The 26,309-nt window shown below is 47.2% G+C and overlaps 1 protein-coding gene across 3 annotated transcripts in view; it reads right to left on the bottom strand.

The window, feature by feature from the left end:
- Positions 1-17,434, bottom strand: part of VWC2 (von Willebrand factor C domain containing 2) — a 149,328-nt gene extending 131,894 nt beyond the window's left edge. For 2 of the 3 annotated variants that reach the window (XR_644800.4, XM_009202969.3), the window contains exon 1: positions 16,636-17,434. Coding sequence is in view for 2 of the 3 variants with exons in the window: in XM_009202969.3 (XP_009201233.1) it covers positions 16,636-17,331 (696 nt within the window). In the remaining variant the exon portion in view is untranslated. The remainder of the gene's footprint in view (positions 1-16,635) is intronic. The other variant, XM_009202970.4, reaches the window with a different exon arrangement.
- Positions 17,435-26,309: the final 8,875 nt, after the last annotated feature.

Here is a 26,309-nt window from a genome sequence, read left to right as displayed (position 1 = left end):
AAACTCGGTCCTGGACCTCACTCCTCAGCCTGCCCTGTAGCCTCAGACAAGCCCCTGGCCCAACATCGTAGTACCAAGATGAGACACACAGGAGGAATCCCATGTTCCCTTCTCCCACTGAAACCCCATGAGGCTTCCCCAGGGAGGAGGTTGTGCAGTGGCTGCAACATCTGGCCTCCTCCAGCCAAGCCCGAGGAAAAATACAAAGCTGGACGCAGTGCAGATGGGGAGACCTCTGGCCGCCAGGACAGGAGGCTTCCAGAGCAAGGGTAGGAAGGGTGGCCAAGGAAACAGGAGGAATGACAGCATACATGGCAACAGCACAGCGATCCTCAGGAAGAGAAGCAGCTCTAGAACTGGACTGCGCCATCTCCAGCCAGTCCCTTTTCCTTCCTGAGTTTCCATGTCCTCATGTTAAAAAGGGGAAGGAGGAAGTTACCTGTTGAACCTACTGGGGTACCAATCCTCACAGTCACTGCCTGGCCACAGGACTGCAAAATCAAAGGTGTCTAGTGCAGTGTAAATGTGCACAGCGGGAGAGGACAATCAAGCCCAATTCTGCCCGATTAACTGTGGGACCTGGAGCAAGTTATCTGAAACTTGTGCCTCAGTCTTTTTATCTGTAAAATGAGGACAGTTAAATTACTGTTGGCAAAGTGCTCAGAGCGGTGAGTGGCTCGTGATGGGCACTCCACAAGGATGAATTTCAGTCATCCGCTGGTATCCACTGGAGACTGATTCCGGGAAACTACTCGGATACTAAAATTCAAGGATGCTCAGGTCCCTTCCAGGTGGCTCTGCATATGTGGCATCTGTGGATGTGGAGGGCCAAATGTGCTAGTAGTCATGGCAGAGAGAAGAACAGTGTTTTGAAGTGACACCTGTATATTTCTTTCTCACCAGTGTTTCCCTTTGGCCCTTCCACCATTGCATCTACACAAAGAGGCTAAGCCTTGGTTTTCTAGAGAGCAGACACAAGTAAGCAGAATAAGTAACTACACAACTGCTGTGCTTTTAAGAATGATGAGGGCTAGGCTTTCCAGGAAGACACTGGTCGTTATCAGTACTTCTTGAGCTCGAGTTTTACAGACCGAGTGCCAAAGTCCAGAGGTTCAATCATAGAGTGGGAAGAATGAAAGAACATATAACAAAGGAAGGCGAAGCATCTTCTCATCTGAAAAGAAGGACCCGAGGGAGGAGGATTGAATGAGGGCAAAGCCAAAAGGTCAGATGCCACCACCCTGGCTTGAATCAGCCTGCAGTTGGTGGAGGGAGCACTCAGAAAAATGGCCCTAGGTTTGGGAGATAACTCCTGAAAAGCTGAGTAACTTCCCAGAAGTGATCAGATTCCTGACTGCCCAAAAGGCTGGGATACCCCAAAAGAGACAGAAACTTCAGTATCATAAGAACAACTGTTTTCAGACATCAGCAAATGTTGGGAGCCATGAAAGGAAAAGCAATGTTCTAAACTAAGAGGACCTCCCTGTCTCCACATACCACTTTCGTTGTATTCATTTTGGATGACCTCAGATTAAGAAGTTAGTGAAAGGCATGAACGACAAAGCAGTCTCTCCGTGTAGCCCAGGACAAGCAGCCTCCCAAAATCATTGTCACAGTTCTGTCACCAGATGGCGAAAGTGCCTTTTCTAGCTGCCCAATTTATGAAAACCTGTTTCCAGCTCACACCCTTCCAGCGCATGTACAGGCAAGTCACAAAGTCCCTTCCATTTATATAATGAAGTCTTACTAGCTTCTGATAACCCGGAACTGTGTGATTTCAGAGCTGGAGGAAAATGCTGAAAATGCTGAAGTGATTCCTTTCAACTTTGCTTTTTATGGAGTGAAAACACACCCACAGGTCTGGTGACTTTTAGAGGCAGGTCGCTGCCTGAACTCAAGTCTGGTCATACCACAGGGCCACTGATAGAAAATCTTCATTAATAAGTACTCAGAATCCACAGGCATCCTGGAGTGGCTCTGCCTGCACCTGTCAACCCTCCTCACGACCTGTAAGAAACCTGGAAAATGAGGTCTTCCTTTCAGCAGTCACCTGGAACTAAACCTCTCCCCCATCCTTCTTCAGGTTTCTTCCCTGAAACTGTCTTATTAAACTAGCACAGGACATGGCCAAATTCTCCTTCCAAACTTGACAAGCAGAAGGGCCCTTGCCACCTGGGGACACTGGCCCTGCAGCCTGAGTCCCCTACCCCCTGAGGGCTGGCAGGTGCCCTGCCGTGTGATGTCCCTTCATCAATCCAGGCAGGCATAGAAAGGCTCCCCACCTAGCTTCCTTGCCCCTCTGTACTTTCTCCCTCAAAAAGAGAGCTAATTCTAATGTGAAGTGATGTTGATTCACAAACTACCTTCCAGCCTCCAACACAAGGATTATAGCAACAGAAACTAAGGACAGAGAGATGCTGCTGCCTGTGCCATTCAGAAAAGAATTTTCTTCTGTTCTCTTTTGTCTTTCCACTCTCTGTCAGAGAACAGATTTGCACACAAAGGGATTTAATTAAGAACTGTCCCCCAGAGGCTGTCAGTTTCGGAGTGTCAGTAAGAAGACAACTCCACGTACCGCACAATAGATTAAGAATACAGCAGCCTGACAATCTGAGGCAATACAGCTTTCTTCTCCAGCACCACAGACAACTTTTCCTTCTTTATGGTTTAAGCTTCAGGCAAGACCCTTGTCTACTAACATCTTTTAAATTCTCTCCTGAATAATGCCTTCATATTAATACAGATCAACAGGAACTTGCTAGGTCAATTATGAGGGGAAAAACCAGTGGCAGTGTTTATAGTACATATTTATGTGGTTGCAAACAGAAGAGCTAGGAGGAGAATGAGGAAGACCTTCTTTGCTGATGGTTCAGACCTGATGGGCAGTCTGGAATCTGCCAGCCTGCCTACCAGATACACAGTCAGAAAGGATGCAGCCAAACCTGCTGGCCACCTGCACCCCGTGGCCGTAGAGTCACCTGGAGCACCAGGGCCAGTGCAGGGAGCGGCCTCTCACTTCCCAGCTGGGAAGCATGGGTGATGCTGAAATCTTTGTAGAATTATTTCGTAGATAATTTGCTCATTTATAGACTCCTAAATTAAGCCTATAAGAGAAGGAAAGTAATGTCAGCTGCATCTGACCACCTGCTTGGGGAGAGAAGAAGGTTCTCTGACAAATTTTGAAAGAGATTCTCTTCCTTAAAAACATTGGAAGATCAAAACCCTTTTGTTTTAGAATTAAAGAATTAAAGCTAAGTAATCCTTGGGAGAAAAAAAAAAAAACAGAGAGCTTAATTTTCACTTAATACATAAATGACTAAAATAATGTTTTCCTAAGAATAGACTTTTAAAAGACGAGTGTGACATGGGGATTAGTTCTCTCAGAGATGACAAATTCAAATTACTTCAGGGACCACTCAAGTAAGAAGATGAGGCAGTGAACTAGGTGTGTAATAGGGAGTGGTGGGGACTGTGGCCAATGGGGGAAAATGTTAATGCAATGGAACTACTATGCCTACTTCGTGCTGGTTGCCGCCTGGATCCGCGTAATCTTGCGGTAGCCCGCCGCATCATCGCGCTAACCGCGTTCGGTTAACGCATCCGCTGGCGTCCATATGGTAACGCCCATCACGCCCGCACCGGATCCGTAAATGCGTTTGCGTGTTATGCCTGAATCGCGCCCTCTTGCTTAATCCGTGGTTGCCGCCGCCCATCATCAATTACATCGCATTGCGTGTATGATGCGTTCGCATCGTGCCCTTCCACATCTGGCGTGCTCCATCGTTCGCATCACGTGCCCATCCGCGTGATAGCCCGCACGCACGCATATTTTTGTCGCCCGCATCACTTTTTGTGCGCCATCGTTCATTGCACTTGCGTGGTCGCGGATCGTGGATCGTTCCGCGCCACGCCTGCATCATTACGCCCATCGCGATAGCACATCGCACGTCATTACATCACGCCGCATTAACCTGGTGCCAATCACGTGCGTGTACGATCCGCGCGCGCGATGTCGCGCATGGCGTGCCGCACGATGGCGCATCGTCAGTTATCGCCCCACGTGATCGCCCGTGTCGTGCGATTGCGCGTGCTGCCGCATCCGCTTTATCGCACGCCCGCCCATCTTGCGCCCCGCGGGTGTCGCGCGGTGTTAACATCATCGTGATCCGCGTGATCAAATATCCGCCTGGATCGCGCATCGCCCGGATCCGCGCGTAATGCGCCCATCGCGCGCATCGCCGCCATGTGCGCCCTTGCGTCACGCACGCCCCCGCGCCGTGCTGCCATCGCATCGCGCTATCGCATCACGGATCGGTGTACGCGTCCGCATCACGCGCCCACGCCCATCGCACGCCGCCATCGTGGGATTGGATTCGATCGGATCAGGATCATGCGCTCGGCATTTACACCTCCTTACTGTCTCCCACACACCCACACTCACACATATCCACACTGTCACACACCCACACTCACCCACTCTCTCTCACATACACACATACAGAGGCCGGGAGAAAACAGAACTACACTGCTCCCATTTGGCATTCTTTTATTTGAGACGGCGATGACAATGCCCACTATAAGCAGGAAGTGAAGATGACCAAAGGCACCCATCAGTCTGCCTTTGCCCAAAGCTGGCCTGGCTCCAGCAGTAGCACTCGCACCCGCAATTGTAAAGTGACCCAAATGGATGCCCGTCTGGACGCTGTCTGAAGTCATGGTTTGCTTGTCTTGTTAAAGTTCCTTCAGCATATCAGCTGCCAATTACCCAGAAAGTGCTGGGCCACAGCCCGAGCCAGGAGTGGACAGGCACTGTGGGCTCCCATTACTGGCTCTGAATCTCTTCTTGAAGCTAAGCCTATTCAAAGGTAGGCTGAAATTAGAACAGGACACCCACTGCGGATTCTCCATTTAATGAAGTCCCTTTCCATGGAGTTTTAAGCTCTGGTGGAGAAGGCACAGCAGTGCTCACTCACGCAGAAAGGGACTCTTTGCACTCAGTCATACGGTGCAATGGTCCCTGAGATCTGACCATTAAATTATATCTGTCATCCCTTGCTGTTACCTAGAAGCAAGATGAGCTGATTTTCTTGGCTTCCTGGAGGGCACTGGGAGCCCAGACATCAACTCTGTTACCAGTGGGAGGTCACCCTGAGCTGGGAGGCTGACATTAGAGCACAGTGTACCCCTCAGCTGCCTGTCTCTCTCCTGATTCTCCTGCCCAGGCCACAGCAGCAGCCTTGTCAAAAGCCATATTCTTTTTCAACCTACCCACTCCTGACATTTGTGTGTGTGACGCAGCAAAAGCACAGTGAGTGGAGGCAAAGGCGCTCGGGGCAGTTCTGCCCCACATGAGAAAGGAAGGTGAGCATCTGGCCACCTGCTGGCTCCCTGCACATCCCAGGCTCCTCACAGGTGGGGCTTGTGTCCCTCCATGTCCCTAGAGCGTAGCTGTCAACAGTGCCACAGTGTTACCAGGCAGGGAGGTTTAGCTCCTGGCATATCAAGAGGAATTAATAAGAATAGTGACTCACTTGAAATTAATTCTATTATATTTCATTTATTTCAAGCTTTCTAAAACAAAAATGTTGAGCTCTCTTTTTTAAAAGCACACAGAATTTGAAAGTAAAATATAAATAAAAATTGTTTTTAAAGCTAGATACAAGGAAAGCAAAGATACATACAGAAGGGCCAATCTGTTTGGTATGGTTGAAGGTACTATTTATTTCTGATTGGCCTATTGCCCCAAGGGTATAGAGAGCAGTAGGAAAGGAATCTGATTTCCAGGCATTCTGACCTTCATTACAGGAAGGGCAGGAAAAATTGCCCATGGCTGAGTAGAACTTGGTGGTGGGCAATTCTGACCAGCTGGGGGTGCCTTTGAAATGTTCACCTACTTGATGATTTGGCCTAAGGCTGAGCTGGCTCCCAGCACCTGTTTTCTAAGAATATTTAAACTAAAGAGCTTCTGCACAGTAAAAGAATCTATCCACAGAGTAAACAGACAGTCTACAGAATGGGAGAAAATATTTGCAAACTATGCATCCAACAAAGGTCCACCATCTATAAGGAATTTAAACAAATCAGCAAGCAAATAGCTAATAGCTCCATTAAAAAGTGGGCAAGAGACATGAACAGACACTTCTCAAAATTAGACAAACAAGCAGCCAACAAGCATATGATAACATGCTCAACATCACTGATCATCAGACAAACGCAAATCATAGTCACAATGAGATACTATCTCACACCAGTTGGAATGGCCATTATTCAAAGGTCACAAAATAACGGATGCTTGTGAGGCTGCAGGGAAAAGGAAGCACTAATACACTGTTGGAGGGAATGTAAATTAGTTCAGCCACTGCAGAAAGTAGTTGGAGATTTCTCAAAGAACTTAAATCAGAGCAACCTCTTACCCAGCAATCCCATTCCTGGGTATATACCCAAAGGAAAATAAATCCTTCTACCAAAATGACACATACACTCCTATGTTCATTGCAGCACTGCTCACAATAGTAAAGACATGGAATCAACCTAGGTGCCCATCAACAGTGGACTGGATAAATAAAATGTGGTACATATATACCATGGAATACTACATAGTCTTAAAAAAGAATGGAATCACGTCCTCTGCAGCAACATGGATGCAGTTGGGGGCCACTACCCTAGGTGCATTAATGCAGGAACAGAAAACCAAATACCACGTTTTCATTTATAAGTGGAAGCTAAACATTGGGCACTTATGTACTCAAAGATGGGAACAATAGACACTGGGGACTATAATAGGGGCAAGGGAGGTGGGCAAGGGTTGAAAAACTAACTGTTGCATACTATGTTCAGTACCTGAGTGATGTGATCATTCTTATCCCAAACCTCAGCATCACACGATATACCCAGGTAACAAATACTTTGCAAAGGTCTCCTGAGGGAAGGCAGGCAATGTTGCCCACAGCTGAGCTCCACCGGTCTACACCTTAGTGAACAGTTAAGTTGTATCCACTCCTTCTTGATTCTGTGACTTTGCTTCCGGGATCATCTTCCTTCTTCCTAAATTTCATCCTTTAGACTCCTTTTTAAAAATTATTTTAGTAAATACTTTTTGGTGATACTCTCCATTGTATAAAGTCTCTTTCTTTAGGCTTATTCCTGAAGGACAATTTTGTTGGATACATCAATCAGATTAACACTTGTTTCTCTCTTATTTAAAAATATTCTCCTGTTGTGCTGTGTTTTCTGTTGACCAGATGTCTGCTGTCAGCCTATTCACCGTTATTCTGGAGGTAATGTCCTCTCCGTCTGGTTGCTCTGAACATCTTTATTTTGCCTTTGCTGTTTTGCAGTCTCTATAATATGGCTGGGTGTGAATATATTTTTATTTATCTTTCTTTAGATTCACTGGATTTCCTGAATGAGAAAATAGATGTCTTTCAACTAGAAAGTCTTGGAACTTCCATATCTTAATTTCTCCCATTCTCTACAATCTCTATCAGAATTCTAAGCAGATGTGGGGTAGATCTTTTCACTTTATCCTCCGTGTATCGAAACATCTCTTTCCTGTGTCCCATCTATATATGTTTCATACTACTTAACTTCTTCAGATGTGTGCTGGTTTGCTATCAAATATCTCAAAATAGACATCAAAATGAGTATATATCAAATATACTCATTTTACATCTCAATATCTGGGCCTGATTCAACTGCTTTTGCCTCAGCTGATTCTTGCTTACAATGCCCTTTCTCCTTGTGACTAGTTTTTATTTTGAGGTCACATTTCTTGGAACACTATTTGTGGGAATTTTTTGTAGCCTGGGTGAAGGGTGCATTCACCCCATGTGCATGTGTTTAGGTCAGATACCTGTCGATCCATTTAAAAACACATATTCCATTTGGACTTTGCACACCACACAGGGAAGCATAAATGGGGCTCCACATTCCTAAGAGGGTAAGCCTGCTACAGATGGCAATGACTCAGGGAAAACAAACATTTCTTTCTCTTCTGGACAGAGCCAAGGTCCACTGAGAGATGTTTGCTTACATTGTCCCACTGCAGTACAGGCTCTTGGGTCTCCTGGCTTTATAAGATAGATCCTGATCTGATTCTCTCTACTTGGGTACCTGCACTCATCACATGCCACAACCCAGCAATGATTGGCCATGAGGGCCAAGGGCCCAGGGCCCGAGATCAAGAGATGCTCCCAGACAGCCACCACTTCAAGGCAGACTTTGCTCTATGGATTCCAACTCCACCTCTAGAAATTAATTTCTCTTATTTTCTTGCCATGTCAGCTGTGCTTTTAAAAATGGACGTAGAATGTGAAATGACAGACAATGGAGACTCAGAAGGGTGTCAGGGATGGGGAGGGAGTAGATAACGACAGATTATGTAATGGATGCAGTATACATTATTCAGATGCAGTGTACATTACTCGGATGCCATGTACATTAGTCTGGTGATGACTTCACTAGACGCTCTTCTTTTACCACTACGCAGTGTATCCATGTAATAAAATTACACTGTACCCCATCAATTTATACAAGCAACATTTTGCTTTTAAAAATATGTGTTTTATATGGTATTCAGGATTTCAGGCATTTTGTTGAAAGTGAGTTTTCAGGCTGTCCTCCATATTCCCAGGAAAGGAAGTAGTTGTCTCATGTTTAAAGCATCATCACTTTTACTATACTTGGATACTTGGAAAAATGTGCAGAGCCACCTGGCATTTTAATTTCTTTTTCTCCTTCCTTCCTCCCTCCCTCCCTCCCTTCCTTCCTTCCTTCCCTCCCTCCTTTCTTTCTTTCTTTCTCTTTCTTTCTTTCTCTCATTATTGTTATTTTTTTTTTTTAGAGACAGGGTCTCACTCTGTTGCACACACTAATCCTAAACTCCTGGGCTCAAGTGATCCTCCCAGCTCGGCCTCCCAAACTGCCGGGAATATAGGCATGAGCCACTGTGCCCAGCCATGGAGTTTAAATTTTCAAGCTCTGTGCTTTTTCACAGGCCTAAGGCTTCTGAGAGAACTCATAGGGCCCTCGGCAGAGGCCTGACATCATCCTTTTCCACAGATTTGAAAGGCGGTCTATGTCCTGGCCGCACCCCAGTGCCCGACAGAAATAGAATGAGAAGTATGATCCAGCTGGCAGGATCTCAGCCTTGGAACAGACAGGCAGTAAGAAGGATTTCTAGCTATGTGGTCAGAAAAGTACCATGAAGGATGGTCACAGGGTAGGTAAGCCTGGGTGGGAAGCCATATCCTTCATGCAAACTCACAGTTGTTACATTTGATACAAACTCTTTTCTTTTCCCTAGAACATCTGGCCCAGGATTCCTCTGTCATTTAAAAACAAGTCATCAGCAACAATGGAGTCTATTAATAATAATAGAGTGACTTCCACTGTGTGTCCCCTTGAACCCCTGACCCAAGCTCTCACAGTGCCTCACACACCACAGTACTGCTGCCTGTCTCCTGGAGGGGGCCATGTGCTTCCCGTCACATCTCCAGGATGCAGCCCAGGGACTGGCACACATGGTATCCTAAATATTTTCAAATAAATGTAAGAATATTGTTTCTGTTGGGACTTATCAGATTTAGAGATATCATCTGAGGAGGTAATGTTTTACGGAAAAACAGCTCCACGGAGCCAGTCCCTAATGGTCTACAAGAGTCCTTCTAGAGACCAAAATCTGGACCAGGGCGTGGCCACCTACCCCTGAGCGGCACACTCTGCAGAACTTGTCTAAATATTCACATCAACTTTGTTCAGAGCTTTACAGGTTCAAACTGCTTTCACATACATCTTATTTACTTCTTATAATGGGAGAGAAATGCAGAATACGATCCACTTTTTTATTTTTCTTTTCTGATTTTTAAGATGGGGTTTCATGCTATCATCCAGGCTGGCATGCAGTGACCCAATCATGACTCACTGCAACCTCAAATTCTTGGGCTCAAACTTTGCATCCTCCTGCCTCAGCCTCTCAAGTAGCTGGGTCTACAGGTGAGCACCAACATGCCTGGCCGTTCTTTTGTTTTGTTTTGTTTTCAATTTGTGGTAGAGATGGGGCCTCACTATGTTGTCCAGACTGGGCTTTAACTCCTGGACTCAAGTGATCTTCCAACCTCAGTCTCCCAAAGTGCTGGGATTACAGGCATGAGTCACCATACCAAGCCCCCCCCTTTTTTTTTTCTTTCTAACCACTAGAAAACAAGGCTCTGAAAGTTGTCCAGGGAAGCACTGGATAAAACAGAACCCGGTTCACACTGCTGTGTTCAGATGATAAGTACCCTGTCCTCAAAGTCCCAGAAGCTGATTCTCCACCAAAACTGAAGAGGAAAGGACTGGAGAGCATGGGACCTGCTTTCCTAAACCTCCTCACGATATCAACTGCCTGTATTATTCTGGAGGGGGCACTAATTTTCTAAGGTGAATTTTCACTGCCTATGAACAAAAGTCTTTTCAAAGTCGTGTATTTACAGAAACATGGGTGAATCGCACATCTGCCGAGTAGGGGTGTGGTCAGCTGGAAAGCAAATGCCCTCCCACAGGAGCAGCCCTGCCCAGCTCTGACAGATGGCTGCCATCTGGGAATCATTTCATTTTTATAAGAATTAGGCAATCTGGGAATTTACATGAACCTCCCACTTGTCAAATACTGGCACTAATAAACAAATGTTTTATATGCCGTGAGCCAAACAGAATACCTCCTAGAACCAGATCTTCCTCTTGGGCCACCTGTTGCCCCCCATGGGTCTGATCATCCCTGGAGTCCCACCCACCTCTTGGGATCTAGTCTTCTTTTCGCTGCCCCCTGGACTCATTCCCCCTTGCTCTCAGGGAAATCCTGGGACTAAGTACTTTTAGTTCCATTACAACTCAAGACTTCATCCTTTGAAGGACACAGGCATTATTTTGTCCATCAGATGGCCAAGTCAAATATGACATAAATCCATGTAAATACATGTTTAACCAAGTGGATCAAGCATTTATTGGACATACACATGAGCAAGGTACTCTGGACTTGTATTATTTTTCCTTTTTCCAGGTACCTGAAATGTTCTCCACCACACACAAAATGCCACTTCATCACCATATGGTCATGAAGACACTATGCACGAGCTTCACAGTCCAACACGCTAGGATTCAAATCCTGTCTTTACCATTTACTAGCTCTATGATGTTGATCAAGCTATTTAACTTTTTTGGACCTTAGTTTTCTCTCCTTTAAAAATAAAGAAAATACCATCAACTGATTAGTCTGTTGTGTAAATTACTCCAGAAAAGCCAACACATAAAAAATATTGGTACTGGATAAATATTGATTCCCTTCTGCCCACTGCAAAAGGTTATGGTGTTAATTCCATCATACTTCACATCAGATATTGTATGAAGCAAGCAAATAAGCAGTTTTTAAAGCTGTGGTTCCCCCACCTCAGTTAGGAACACATCTAAAGAGTCTAGATATGGCATATGACTCCCTCTTTAAAAAAAAAAAAAGTCACTGTTTAAATGACTTTAGACAGAAGGGTAGAAAATGAGAAGTCGAGAATTTACAAAATCTTACTCAGAACCAAAACAAACTCAGAGACAGCAACAGTACATGCATTAGCCTGACTTGCAGAAAAGAACACAGATTGACTCATTTTACTTAGTGAAGGTAGATAATAATAGCATTGTTTTCAGTTAAGTAACATCAGCCAAGAATATAAATACCATTAGACTGAAAAGCATGAATAACCGTGGCTTTCTCTTTGCTGGCATTTTCTCATAATTACAGTAGAGATCTATTTAGATGGAGGTTTTGATTCCAAATTTCACGTTTGAATTTTTTTAATTGATAAAAACCTAGAAATAAGATTTTGCAGTGGGGTTAACGGCAAGTCAGATACGGAAGCAGTCAGAGAGAATTTGGTTTAACTCAGCGGTCCCAAATCATTTCACCTCCAAGTACCCCTTCCTGTTATCTCTCTCTCAACAGTTCTCAAGCTTTGAAAGACAGTCTAGTAAGCTTCACTTATTAATAATTCATCTTCCCTTTTTCTTCAAAGACTTATACAATTGCCAATCAGAGCTCCTGATCAGCTATGATAACCAGTGTTGACACGCTTTGCTGATATCAATCCTACCAAAAGCAAAGAAATGTGAAGATTTAGTTATCCTGTATGGCCCTATTTCAGAGTCACAAAATTTCCATTAGGTTCTATAAAACATGAAATAAGCCTGCAAACTCCCCTTTCCACCATCACAGTCCTCCCAAGATTCACAGAGGGAATCACAGAGACCAAAATTCTCATGATGAAAACAACTTGTTTTGTTGATCAAAATAGAATGATTTTTTTTTTAAATTAACACATTTCAAATGTTATTTTACTTCTGAACAAATCACATGGTCATTGAGGCAAAATTTACAACTACTCAATATAGCCCCCCTCCGCACCCTTAGTCACCTTTTAGTTTTCCGTGATACAAGGATCCATTCACATAAGTAATATAAGAACTCCTAAAGTGACTCTCAGAATGCAATAGACACAGAATCAGAATGGTCAAGATGAGCCCCTCAGTTAATATTCATTGGCATACACTTCATCACCACTCACTCTATGCCTTTGCCGTAAGCACTGTTTTCCCATCATGCGTGCTGATGCATCCTCACACACCCCACTGTTACTACCTCATTAGATCTGTTTTATGAAGTCAATTTTGGTCATTGACACTATGTTTTGGGCTGAACTGTGTGCTTCTACAATTCAAATTTTGAAGTCTTCATGCCAGTAGCTAAGAATATGACTGTTTGGAGACAGGTCTTTAAAGAGGTAATTAAGTTAAAATGAGGTCATTGGAGCAGGCCCCAATCCAATATGAGTGTGTCCTTATAAGAAGAGAAGTGGACACAGACAGATGTAGAGGGAACACCACGAAAAAACCCAGGGAGAAGATGGACATCTGCAAGCCAAGGAGAGAGGCCTCAGAAGAAACCAGCCCTGCCAACGCCTTGATCTTGGACTTCCAGATTACTTGCAAAACTGGAAGTCTGGAAATCTTGGATTTCCAGACAACAAATTTCTGTTTAAATTACCCAGTCTGTGTTCCTTTGCTCCAGCAGCCCTAGCAGACTAATATACTGTAGGAAGCACAAAACAGTTAAAAATATCATTCATTTACTAAAAACACAATAATAATAAGCCAATAGACAAGCTTCCTTATTCAAAGTTGGATGCCTGCTGGTATAAGTTAAAGAAAAAAAAGACACTTGGTATCATTTGAGAGGCAGTGGAGAAAATTCTATTATTAACTATGTTTTTATTTGAATGTACAAATTAAATTACAACCATCCCTGGAGGAATGAACACATTACTCTCATTATTATTAGCAGCTTAATGGTATTTTGTGGAATCAGTGAGATCTTTCACAAGTATCTAACTGAGATCAAACAGGCTGTAAGGAGAGGAAGTTTTAATGGGGTAAAAGAGTACAGAGAGAAGGGAAAGAACAGGTTCAGAATATGCAGAAAACTGAGTAGAGTAGAGAAGGCAGCAAGAAAACATGCCCAACAAAAGAGAAGCCTATGAAGACAGGGAGAAACCACACTCCTGCCGGAGCCAAATACCCTGCACATCGCAAGCACAGGCAGGCTCTGGGGTTAATCTACTGCTCAAAGAGGGTCAAGCCTCCATCAATAACTAGTAATTTCCCCTCTCTCTGTCTCTCTCTCTCTCTCCGTCTCTCTCTCTCTCTCTCTGGAAGCAGAGAACAGACTGTTAAAGGATCTATGCATCTTGCAGGGACTGAGGCCCAAGGAATCTCACTTTCACTTCCTTCCTTGCTAAAGTAAACAGTGTTCCAGTCATGACCCTACTGTACCACAATCTCCATTTGAATCACATTGTCTTCAGAGAAGTGCAAAGCACTTCAGACAGAAATGCTTTCCTTTTTCGTTTTCCATGTACTTTGTGCTATGCAAACTACCGAGTACAATTTATCTCTCTCTGAAACCCAGAATACCCAGAGCAGGCATGTTAACAATTTCTGTGCCCTGATACCCAGCATCACGACAAATCTCTATTACTACAACCCACAAAACCCGTGGACTCACAACTAACCCTATACCATTCTACATTCATATTTTCAACATTCTTCAAAAAAAGCATTGCTTTCTCTTTTGTACACTGAAGGACAGAAAAATGGAGACAGTAAATGGCCTGCACAAGGCCACAATAAATTAGAAGAATGCCTAGAAATGTTCCTGATACTAACAAAAAGGAGCAAACATGATATAACACTATAAAATCTTTATGTAGTTGACATAAGAACAAGCATATAATTAAAAATGTGTAACAACTTTGCAACTTTCAAGCATGTGTGCATCCCAGCATCTAGTAATAACTGATGAAAGTTTAGAATGAAATGACATTTGAAGATGGAAGATGCGCTTAATACTCCAAAAATAGCTTTACTGGTATTTTAATTCTTTCTAAGATTGTAATCTTTCCAATTTCCCTTTTGTCAGTATCATCTCCCGTCCTCAAGAGTTTGAAAACACATTCTACCTATGGACTACCAAACAGGTAGCAAAGAGGAATTAAATAAGAGATCCCTCTCCTCCATTGACAAAAGCAGCTTCATGGCTGCTAGCATTTAGCATGTACAATTAAGACGGAAGTTTGAATTATTCCCTTTACCTGTGATCTCACGTAGGTAAGTGGACACTGAAGTATTTGGGCTTTCTAGATCAAAGTGCTATTAATTCCTCAGTTTACCTCTTACGACAATTCTAACAAATTACTATGGAACTATAAACACTGCAAACAACAAAAGGAATTAATTACAAATCACTGCTTATCTTTGACTTTAGAAGAGCCAATGATGTTACCAATTCAAAACTTAAGAGAATTGTTCTAGTGTTCTATGACCCTGCTCCAAGCCAAAATGGAAGACCCCTCTTCTGGGGTCATCTGGCACCCACGAGTTCCTTTACCTGGACACATTTGCCTGTGCACTTTTGTATTGCACCCAAAACATCTGGAGAGATAACTACCAGACCCTCCCATAGGCAGGAAGCATTTTGAGGGCAGGGTTTCTGATTTAGTTAATTTTGTATGGCCTGGGCATGGATCATATGAGTTGCTCCTCTCAGCTGTCTTTCTCCAAAGGGCTGAAGTCAAATGTTAGTACTTAAGCAATGTATGCCTGGAGCTATATTTTGCTACATGAGCCTAGGGATAGCTGGACCCTTATCTTACAGATAAGAGAAAAGAAACCCAGAGGGGATATGTCTTTTGTTCCAGTCCAGCAGCTGGTCAGTGGTAAAGCCAGAATGGATAACCATGTTTCCTGACTCTAAATTCCAGCACTCTTTCCATACTTTGTACACCATATATAGATATGTCCTTCCTGGCTTTGGACTTCTGTAACACTTGATAATTCATTGCCACAAGTCAGTAACTACATGGACTTCACATCCTGGGAATTAGCAGATCTCACAGGCTAATTCCAGGAGGGGTATTCCAGCAGAATTCCTCCCTACCTGCCTGCCCAGCTTTGCTTTAGTAGCTGCACGCTCCATGACGCCCTCTGCAGGTGGGAAAAGGACAGCTAAGGCCTGGCAAGTCAATGGGCCAAGTCCAGGCAGGCCATAGGTTGAGCCTACCTTGAGGTGTCTGGAATAACTGAACACCTGTGCAGGTCTCTCTCAGGCCCCCAGCCCACTTGCAGGGATTTTACCTGGAGCCTGTGCATGCAGGCTGTGCAGCACCTTCACCCAAACTAAAGCCGCAGTGGAGCTGGGCTTTTGGTTCAAGTAAAGTATAAGGGTTAAAAACCTAAGCTATGGGAGTAGAACTGCTTAGTTTGACATATGAATCTGCTTCTTAATAGCTGCTCTGCCTTCAACACATTATTTAAATATTCTGTGTCTGTTTCCTCTTCTCCATAAAATGGAGACAATGGATAATAATCCACCTCCTAGAATGGTATGAGATTTAACTAATGTACATGTAAAACAGCGGGATCCTGACGCACAGTAGGCATTAGAGAGATGGCCAGTATTATTAACACTACTACTACGTATCTAAATCAAAACAATTTTTAACTATTAACTGCACTTGTTGGTTTCGCCATCCACTATGATTTGGCACCCCATGAGCAAATATTTTTTTCTTTTAATTTTTAGAACATTTGCATGATACACACATAATCTAGGGAAATGGCTTATTTATATGAATAGTCTCCCTTAATTAGCTATTAGTTGAAAAATATATCCCAAATAACATGGTAAATTACCCTGTGTTTGAAAGCAGGTTGAGCATTTCAGCGACAACATTCCCAAATTAGGAGCAGTAAATTAATGTTGAAAGTCCCTCTGATACCTGTTGGGACCCTTGCCTTCAGTGCCATGGGCTTCATCCTCATGAAGCCCTTTTAAAGTGAACACCGAAGGAATCCCTATGGATTGGCCACAGTGCTCTTGGAAGGATTACCTCTGCCCCGAAAAAGAGAGGTCATGTCAAAGGGTCTTGAGCACAGCGCTCTCCACCTCTGAGAACCAGAGAGCACCTCTTCTTCAAAGTGGGGGACCACAGAACCAAAGCTGTTCCACCCCTTCCTGGAAGGTGCAAAGTCGCCCGGCGGGCGTTCGCCTCTTACCACGAACTCCTCCAAAGTCTGATAGGTCTTGCCCCGGAACTCGCAATAGTTCTTCCTCTCCTTGCACTGCGGGCAGCACTGGCTCGTGTCGACGTGGATGCAGCGCGGGTGCAGCCTCGGGCACTCCGGCTGCGCGCACAGCGGACCCTCCTCGGTGCACAGGCACGGGCAGGCCGAGGGGCCCGGCGCGAACTTCTCCCCGATCGCGTACACGAAGCCGCTCTCGTCCACGCAGCCCTTGCCGCGATAGTCCGGGTACACGTACTCCTCTGGTGGCTCGGGCGTGGGTGCGAGTTCCGGGCCAATCGCGTCCTGGGCGGCTGCAGCCAGGGCTTCCCCCTGCGGGGTGTCCCCACGGGGCCGGACCTGCAGATCCCCGGCCTTGGCGCCCCCGCCCTGGGAGACCCAGGCCTGCTTCAGCTTGCTCCACGGCTCACGGCCGGCGAGCCCACGGCCGCTCTTGCTCTTCCAGTCTCGGCCGCTGCCGCCCTCGTCCCTCGCCGGGCGCCCGAGCTCGTTCACCCGCCCCGGGCCGTCCCGAGAGGCGTGCTCACGCTTCTCCTGGCCCGGCTGCTCTGGTGCCTGGGCCAGCTTCTCCAGCGGGATGCTCGGACTGCACAGAGCCACCATCAGGCAGCAGGTGACCAGGAGGGAACTGGAGAGCGCGCCAACTGCCATCGCAGTGGAGCTGGGCATCCCCTACCACGTCCCGGCGGGCGGGCGGGCGGGGAGCGCGGCCGAGGGGCGAGTCGCATTCACAGCCCGGGGGCGCGCCGCCGCCAGCCGGGAGCCGCCGTCCCTGCGGAGAGAACAGCAGCACAACTGAGCCCCGCGGCCCGCGCGCGCCCCGGCCCGCCGCGGCCCCCACCCGGGCTCCGGCATAGCTCTAGATTAACGAGCTGGGCGACGGGGGCGGGGGCAGCATGCCCAGCGTCGGTGCACGGCCGGGGTTCTTAGACATCACAAATTGTGGAGCGATATATTGGAAACGAAATCCAAGAACGACACCGGCCGGCGTGTTTCTGATGTAGTCGTGATTAGTGTTGGAGATGGCCAAGGGCGGCTTGCGGAGCCCAGGGAACGCAGTGAGCAGGGCCCGCGCCCCCCTGCAAAGCTCTGCTGGGAACCACGTAATTCGGGCACCCAGGGTGTCCCTCCCTAGGTCCTGGCCACGTTTCCCGAAGGTTATTAAATGGAGAATTCAGCAGTGGAGTTAGAGACAGACGAAAGTACAGGAAGATAAGAGGGAAACTCTTCCTCATTTGCTTTAGGGGTTTGTGCTGGGAAAATTCGGGGAGGTTAAACAAAGCTTCTCCTAGGACTCCACGATTCATTTCTAACAACTTCTTAAAAGCCTCCCGTCTCGGGAGCAGATGTCCCCTCCCTGCTCTCTAAGCCCCGCTGCATGAAAAGATGCCCTCGACCCCTTCCCAGAGGGCCAAGTCGGGGATTCCCGGGGCTTCAGTTCCTCCGCCGGCCCGCCCCTGGGAGCCTCGGGAGCCAGGTCGCCGGCCGCGGCGCTCAGTCTTGTAGGGTCCTGGCTGCGGAGCAGAAGCAACCGGGCAGCACCAAGGAGTGCAGTGCGGAAGGCTGGGGCTCCAGGGCGCAGAGTGGGGGCGAGACCCTCCTACTCGCCGGACCCTCGCCAGCCTTTCTGGATTCCAAAGTTTCTGCCGCCCAAAGGGGCTGGGAGAGCCCGATACGCCGCAGGACACCGGCAATCCAGCCTCTCTCTGCCTCACTTCCCGAACGCCCCCACTCTGCGCACTCCAGTGCGTCTGTCCCCTCCCCCTCAGCCCTCCTCCCTGAGGGCTCTGAACGTGCCCGGCCTTGCTCACCCCCTGCCCGGTCCCTTCCGACCTCAACACTGGGCGAAGCGCCCATATTCACAAACTTGGGCGGGGGAGGGGGGTCCTCCGGAGCAGCTGAGCGGCGGAACACAGCGGGAGCGCGTCCGGCAGCGCGGGGACACCCAGCATGCACCCTCAGCCCTGAAGACCGGCGCCCAACCTACATACATGAGCGCAAGGCGTGGGCCGGACGCCGGGCTCGTGGCGGGCGCAGGGGTAGCAGCGGCGGGCGCGGACCCGGGTTGCCAGCGCCCATCCTGGGCCAGTCGGGGACCCGCGCGGGGCGGACCGCGGAGAGCCCAGCCCCACCTGCGCGCTCCGCCCGGCGCGCGCACCGGGCTAGGGCGTCTCCGGGGACTCGCTCATCGTGCTGCCAGCTGCCGGTGGTCGCGGCCCCAACTCGCGTCAGTGCCCGCGTGGCCCTCAGCCGCTCATCCTCCAGCCTCGTCCCCACTTCTCCGAGACCAAGCGCGCCCCGGAGGCCACCCGGACGCCGCCTCACTCCTCTCCGCGGAGGGGTTCGGGGAGCTGTCCCAGACCCGGCAGCCGGAATGGCTGGGCAGCCGCTGCGCGTCGGAGGGGAAAGAGAAGCCCGGAGCGCGGCAGGCGCGGTAGTGGCACCGAGGCCAGCATGGGAGCCAGCGCGCCTGCCACCCGCCTCCCCCTGCCGCAGCCGCCTCCGCCCGGCTCCCGCTCCGTTCCCTCCTCTGCTGCCCCCGCTCGGGAGGCGCCGCCTCGGCCCGCGCTGCCCCAGGGGAGGCCCTGCCGCGGCACCCGCTCCCTTTGCTGCGCCAGACCCACCTGTCAGTCGTCCGCGCGGCGGCGTCCGCACCTCCGCCGCCGGCCGCAGACCCTGCTAGGGTTGCCATTCTCCAGGCGTGTCACTCACTTTGCGCTGGACCTTTCATCTTGGCTTTTCTCTTTTCTTTAATTTCTTCCTTCCTAATTGGCCCCCGCTGGCTTTCCTCTTTGTGGACGGCTTGGTTCAGCTACCGTGTTCAGTTTAGGATTCGAAGGCCGTGTTAGTTTAGCAGACTCTTGAGACTTTTTCGTCTTTGCATTCAGAAACCCAGAGAAATAGACGTGTATGAGTAAGAAACGTAAAAATCTCAAGCGCGAACTTTCTGAATCTCTGCCAGTCTCTCCCCGCTCCCATCTTCCTCTTCCTGCCTGCTCACTCTTCTGCTGCAAATAGAAACCTGTTTCCTAACTTTGCTGGAATCCTCAACTGTTAAGCAGAGGCCTGGTTGGTTTTACTCTTTGATGTGTACAGGAGAAAAAGTCAGTAGCACCTGTTCGGATTAATCCCCGAAATGGAATTTTCGTGGAAATGGCCATTCCCAGGGCACTGGTTCCCACTCATGGCATTTTAGAATCCCTGAAAGTGCTGGGACGGTAAACAGATAACCTTCCCTGCAAAGTCAGGCGCTCTGGTGGTGGGAACTGGGGAGGCTGGTTTAGGACAAAGTATTTCTCTCTACCTTTTAATTGTATAGACAAACAAGTCTTAGCTGAGGTGGTAGGAAGCCCTCCTTGAAAGTCTTCTTAGAAAGCTGCCCCTCCACCCCCTCCAACGCACACAGAACCAACAGGGCAACAGGGCTGGATGGAGGATTTCTTTCTGTTTTTTGTTTGTTTATCTGTTTGTTTTTGAGACGGAGTCTTGCTCTGTGGCCCAGGCAGGAGTGCAGTGGCTGATCTCCACTCACTGTAAGCTCCGCCTCCCGGATTTATGCCAGCCTCAGCCTCCTGAGTAGCTGGGACTATAGGCGTCCGCCACCACCAGCGGCTAATTTTGTTTTTGTATTTTTAGTGAGACGGGGCTTCACCATGTTATCCAGAATGGTGTGGATCTCCTGATCTCGTGATCCACCTGCCTCAGCCTCCCCAAATGCGGAGATTACAGGCATGAGTCACCGCGCCCGGCCTGGATGGAGGATTTCTATGTCCAGGATGATTTGAGCCCTTCTGCTGTTTCAGTTCTACTCTCATTTTTCCTTTTTTTTTTTTTTAATGTTTTAGAGACACGATCTCACTTTGTCACCCAGGCTTCAGTGCAGTAACATGATCACGGCTCACTGCAGCCTCAAACTCTTGCCTCAGCCTCCGAAGGAGCTGGGTGTACAGGTCACCACACAGGGCTAATGGTTTTTTTATTATTATTATTTTGTAGAGATGGAGTCTTGCTTTGTTGCCCAGGCTGGTCTTGAACTCCTGACCTCAAATGATCCACCCGGCCTCTCAAAGTGCTGGAATTACAGGTGTGAGCCACCACACTCGGCCCTTTCATTTCTTGTTACCGTCAGAAAAGAGATAGGCCACATTTGCCTGTGGCTGCAGCAGCCTACCCACCCACCTGCCTCTCATCACTGCTCTAATCAGTTATGGCTTCCGTGACTTTATGATGCCTCTATTCCAAAGATCACACCTTTCACAATACCGCCGAAATAAAAACACGCCTCAAGGTGTGATCATATGTAATGTGCAAAATGGGTCCTCAGTTCTATAAAATCAAGTTTTTATAGCATGGGTTAGGCTACAAATTTTGTTATTTGACTTACTTTATTAGCTAATTCTGTTCTTGTCATTAAACGCCCTGTTTGTTTTGCTTTGCCAACAGTACTCTCATGTGGTTACAATGGGGTAGCCCCAAACACGTGACTAATAAGAAGAAACAGTAACGGTGTATGTGTCCAGGATTCTAACTGAAAAATTGATTGGGGGCTCAGGTGAGGAAATAATGATGTCTTTTTATTGATCCCACCTCAATCACTGGTCTCTTTGAATCGGAAACTCCTTGTCCCAGCCAGCTGGTTCCAGTAGAGAGCCATGAATATGAGATAGCCAAGTTTTCAAGAAGAGGCCTGACAAAACTGAGGATGAATTAAGTGACCAGGTGTCCAAATGGCTTTGTTCTGTTAGATGTTCTCAGAGATAGTGTTATAGGGCTGATAGAAAGAGGGAGGAAAGCAGTTTCCAAGGGATTGCTATTCTTTGTGAAGAACAATACCCATGCAGCTCGATGAGCTGAGTAATTTGAGAAAATACAGGGGATTTTGCAGGCACTGAAGGAATATATAATTTATTTATTGCCAGTGCAATGAATTGTAATTCACTTTTCTTCTTTCCTTGCTTCTTTGTTCCTTTCTTTCCTTCCTTCCTTCCCTTCGCCCTCCTTCTCCCCTTTCTGCCTCCCTCCTCCATCTCTCTCTCCTTTCCTTTTCCTCTTTCTCTCCCTCATTTCTTTTCTTCTTTCCTTTATTCTCTCCCTCCCTCATTCCTTTCTTCCTTTCCACTTATTTTCCTTTCCCTTGCTTTCCTTTCCCTTCTTTTCCTTTCCCTTCTCTTCCCTTTCCCCCATTTTCCCTTCCCTTCCCTTCCCTTCCCTCCCCTCCCCCTCCCCCTCCCCTCCCCCTCCCCTCCCCTTCCTCTCCCCCTCCTCTCCCTTCCTCTCCCCTTCCCTTTCCGTTCTCTTTCTCTTCCCTTCCCCTTCTTTTTCCCCCTTCCCTTTTGCCTTTCCCTTCGTGTTTCCTTTTCTCTCCTTTCCTTTCTTTCAGGCTACAGTTTGCAAGGCAGCAGCAGAAAGATCTCTGGTCAGGGAGTGAGGTGACATGGGTGTAATCCAAGTTCCACCAGAGGCCAGTTTTGCAACTTTGAACAAGTCACTCAGTGTTACAGGTTCTTTGTTTTCTCACCTTTAAAAGGAAAATGAGAGGATCTCTGAATGAATAGGAAGTCCAAAGCACTCTAGGAATATAGCACATTTCTGCTTTCATGCCCTGTTTTAACTGAGTTCGTTGGTCCATTTTCTTCCTGTGCGCAAGAGTTAAATCCATCTGCTGAGATACAGTCATATTTAGTAGCCAGTGTGACAGTCTGAGCTTGGCCGCAGGACCAACCCTGAGCAATGCAGAGCGAGTGGGTTCCAGGCAGGATTCTAGGCCAGTCACCTTTCCTGTCCCTTTTGGCAGAATTAATCTTACCTTTATTTTCTCCCCAGAGAGTGGTTTATGTCTCTTGTAACAGTCAAATTTTTATGTCAACTTTTTTTTTATGTCCCTTAAACTTTTTTTAATGCCAACTTTTGTTTTTTTAATGTCCCTTATAACAGTCAACTTTTTCATAGCTCCGGATTGTCTGTACTCACCTCTGAAATGGTTGCTTATTTAAGGGCAGTGGCTATGCTTTATTTATCCTTCTATTCTTAGAGCCAATAGGACCAATTGAGGAGGGAAGGGGAAAAGGAGGGAAGAAAGCAGTAATAGAAGGAGGGAAGGAAAGAAGGAGGGAGCGAGGGAGGGGAGAAAGGAAGGGAAGGAGATTCAGAGGGAGGGAGAGAAGAAAAGCGAGGGAGGGAGAGAAGAAGAGCACTGGAGGGAAGAAGGGAGAGAGGAAGGAAGGAAAGAGGGAAGGGAGGAATGAAAGGAAGTAAAGAAAGAGAAGAAGGTAGTGAGGGATGGAAAGAGGTAGAGAGGGAATGGAAGCGGGAGAGGGAAAGAAAAAGGATGAAGGAAAGGGAAAAAACATAGGAAGGAAGGAAAGAAAGAATGAGGGAAGAGAAGAAGAAAGGAAAGAGGGAAAGAAGGAAGGAATGAAGAGAAGGTAGGAGGAAGAGAAGAATTGAGGAAGAGAGGAAGGAAGGGAGAAAGTAAGAAGAGGGAGGAAGGAAAGGAAGGGAAGAAGGGAGAGAGGGAAGGAACGAAGAAGAAAGGGAAAAAGAAGGAAGAAAAGAACAATGGAAAGAAGAAGGATTGAAGAAAGGGAAGAAGGAAGGAAGGAGGGAAAGAAGGAGGATGGAAAAGGGAGAGCAGGAAGGAAGGAAAGCCAAAACCAGGAGAAATTCACTTATTTGTACAATATTGGGCAAATTCACAACCATCTCATTTAATTTCTTACAGTACTACTAGTCTTAGCGACCATTATTGTTTTTCATTTTGCCCATGGGAAACCATGCCTGAAAGAGGTTGAGACTTGACTAAGGTTACCCAGCTAATAAGGGCAAGTGCCTGGTTGACAGTGACACCTGTGACGGCACCCCCAGTGTCCTGTCCCACACCCCCACTGCTGTCTCCTCCAAGTGGGCTGTTTTGGGTCAATGACTTACTATTCTGGATTAACTGGCTCTCCCGAGCTTCTCTATCCAGCCAGAACTGCACGACCTCACGCACTGGGACTTACATTCATCACAGCAGAGAAGCAACAGGTCATGCAAGGACCAGAGTGGGTTGGTTGTAGGGGACCTTGGGAGCAGTCCTGAGATGCTAGCTCCATCTTCATGTCCTCAGGCCAGGACCCCCTCTAACAGGGACTCATGTTTGCCAACAAATGAGAGAACACATTAACACATGCATGGCTGAGAAAGGATCCCTTGATGCATATTATCCCATACCCTGAGGAAGAAGAGTCAAGGAGCAGATTTGCCTGGGAGGAAAATATAAGAGATCATGCCCTGGGAGGAGAGGCACCTCAGGGCAACCATTCGCAAGTGAAATAGAAGAGAGGTAAGGAGCTTAGGTGTGCTCAAAGAGGGATGAGACAAGGTCATCTGCTGCAACTGAGGGTGCCAGCTGTTTGTGGATTGAAAGTGGAAAAGAGAATAAAACATAAACGAAGTTAGGATGACAGCAGACCTGACCAGGAAACCAAGAAGGCCTTAATGGGACGCAGAGCCAGCCAGGGAACCTTGCATATTTGTTCTATGGGGAGAGCTGCTTGTGATGCACAGGCGAGCCAGCTTTACAGGTGGCAGTGGAGAGAACTGGCAGAATGCTGCCATGCCTCCCTTTATGAGTGAGGAGACAGTGTGGCTGCCCTGGGGAAGGAGGGTGTCCCGGGAACTGTGTGTTCCAGGCACAGCAGCTGCAGCAGTGTCTGCAGAAAACACAAAGGGCTCCCCACTCCTGCTCATGCACTCACTCCTCCCGCTGACTGCAGATCTCCTGAGCCCAAGGAGAAGAGCTTTCCTTCACTTAGTTCACACCTTTGGCAAAGCCATTTAACTTGAATTCTGGGTTTGGGCCAGTGAAGGAAATGCTTTGAAACCTTCATCTTTGAGGGTTAGAGGGAATAAAAGCCTCTTTCACCTGAAATCAAGGGTCAGCAGGATTGTTGTGGTTCAAGCAGAAAGGTGACCATTAATGAGTGGGAGAGGCCACTTTGGTGTTCAGATGGCTTTTTATGGATGTACACTGAGCAGGCCTGGCTGTTAAGGGAGCCACTAATTAAAGTTCTGCCCTGGAACAAGCTACCAGTCAGCAGGGCAACAGCTCCATTACTGCTTCCCCTTTTGATACATGTCTGCGGTTGAGAGTTACTGTTCCCTGGGCTGACCCGCCGCACATGATGCCTGATTACAACACACCTTGGGGACTCATCCCTTCTGCTATGATGCCAGAAGTCAGCAGCATCTGTTCAGATAATCAAATGGATGACTCACAGATATTCTTCTGAAATCAGTGGCAACATCTTACTCCTTGAAAAGAGGTTTCCAGGGATCCATTTTTAATAGACTATTAAGTCATCCACTGTACTGGTATCACAGGCCCCATAGATACGGACCAAAGAAGTTTCAGAAACAATTATTGTGAAACAAAGGCCTATCAAAGTTTACTACTCTAAGAAGTACAATAAGCAGTTGGTTTAGAATGGGTGGAATTGCAGATGGCATAGCACTGTGCAATAGTGGGAAAGGATCTAGGTCCGTAAAGCAGAGGTAAGAAGCTTCAGGTTGCATTTGTAAAGGTGTTTCCTCTTACCTTTGGAGAGTTCCAAAGGAGGAAACCTCTGGCTAGTGCTGCATGCCATGTGGCCTTATTTGGGCAGGATTTTTCCCTGGAGTCAATAAGGGGAACCTGAAATCCACTCTGGAGCCCTTCTGACTTGGGATGTGTTCTCTCCTGACTTCTCTGGCCCATGGTCTTCCCAGGAGCCAGACACTGGATCTGGCTGTGATACCACAAGAGATGGAGTGTTATTTATACCCTGTAGTCTATGTAGGGGATGCTTTGCTTGGCTGAGCATAGCAGAAAGCAGTGCAGGAAGGGGAGGGTGTTTCCAGGTGGGCTCATCATGAGTGAGCGGCTAAGAGAAAAAAACAAACTCTATTTTTAATTTGCGTTCACACCATGATGATCAACACAGAAAACTTCTGTGGCCAAATGTTTGGGGATTACCCCTAACCATAAACCAAGCAGTCAGTTCTGCAGTAGACACCAACTGGGTGTCTTTCAGTTCAATTCCAACTCCATCTATTTGGAGATAGCCTCAGATCCCACACGTTGGGAGCTCAGTCCCCAAGACTGCCTCCACTTCTGATGCCAATCTCAAGGCCCAGATTGTTTTACCTGGGCTTCTGAATGACTGGCTATACATTGGGGATCCCATAAGCCCCTTCCTTGGGTTTGATTAATTTACTAGAGTGGCTCACAGAACTCAGGGAAACACTTTGTTTACCAGTTTATTATAAAGGATATTACAAAGGATACAGATGAAGAGATCCTTAAGGCAAGGTGTGAGGGAAAAGGCATGGAACTTCCATGTCCTCTCCAGGTGCCCCACCCTCATAGGAACCACTGCACATTCAGCTATCCTGAAGCTCTTCAAATGCTATCCTTTTGGGTTTTTATGGAGGCTTCGTTAGGCAGGAATGTAGGTTAAATCATGATGGACTTATTAAAATACAAAAAGACATTACTTTGGAGACTCTAAAGATTTTAGCAGATATATGCCAGGAAGCAGAGTTGAAGACCAAATATTTATTTCATAATATCACAGGGGCACATGCATCTTTGGTGGAGAGTCAGGAAAATGGGTCTGCCTGGATGA

This window comes from Papio anubis, chromosome 4 (genome assembly GCF_008728515.1).
Source record: "Papio anubis isolate 15944 chromosome 4, Panubis1.0, whole genome shotgun sequence".
NCBI classification, from domain to species: Eukaryota; Metazoa; Chordata; class Mammalia; order Primates; family Cercopithecidae; genus Papio; species Papio anubis.
This window is presented reverse-complemented; position numbering and strand designations above follow the sequence as displayed.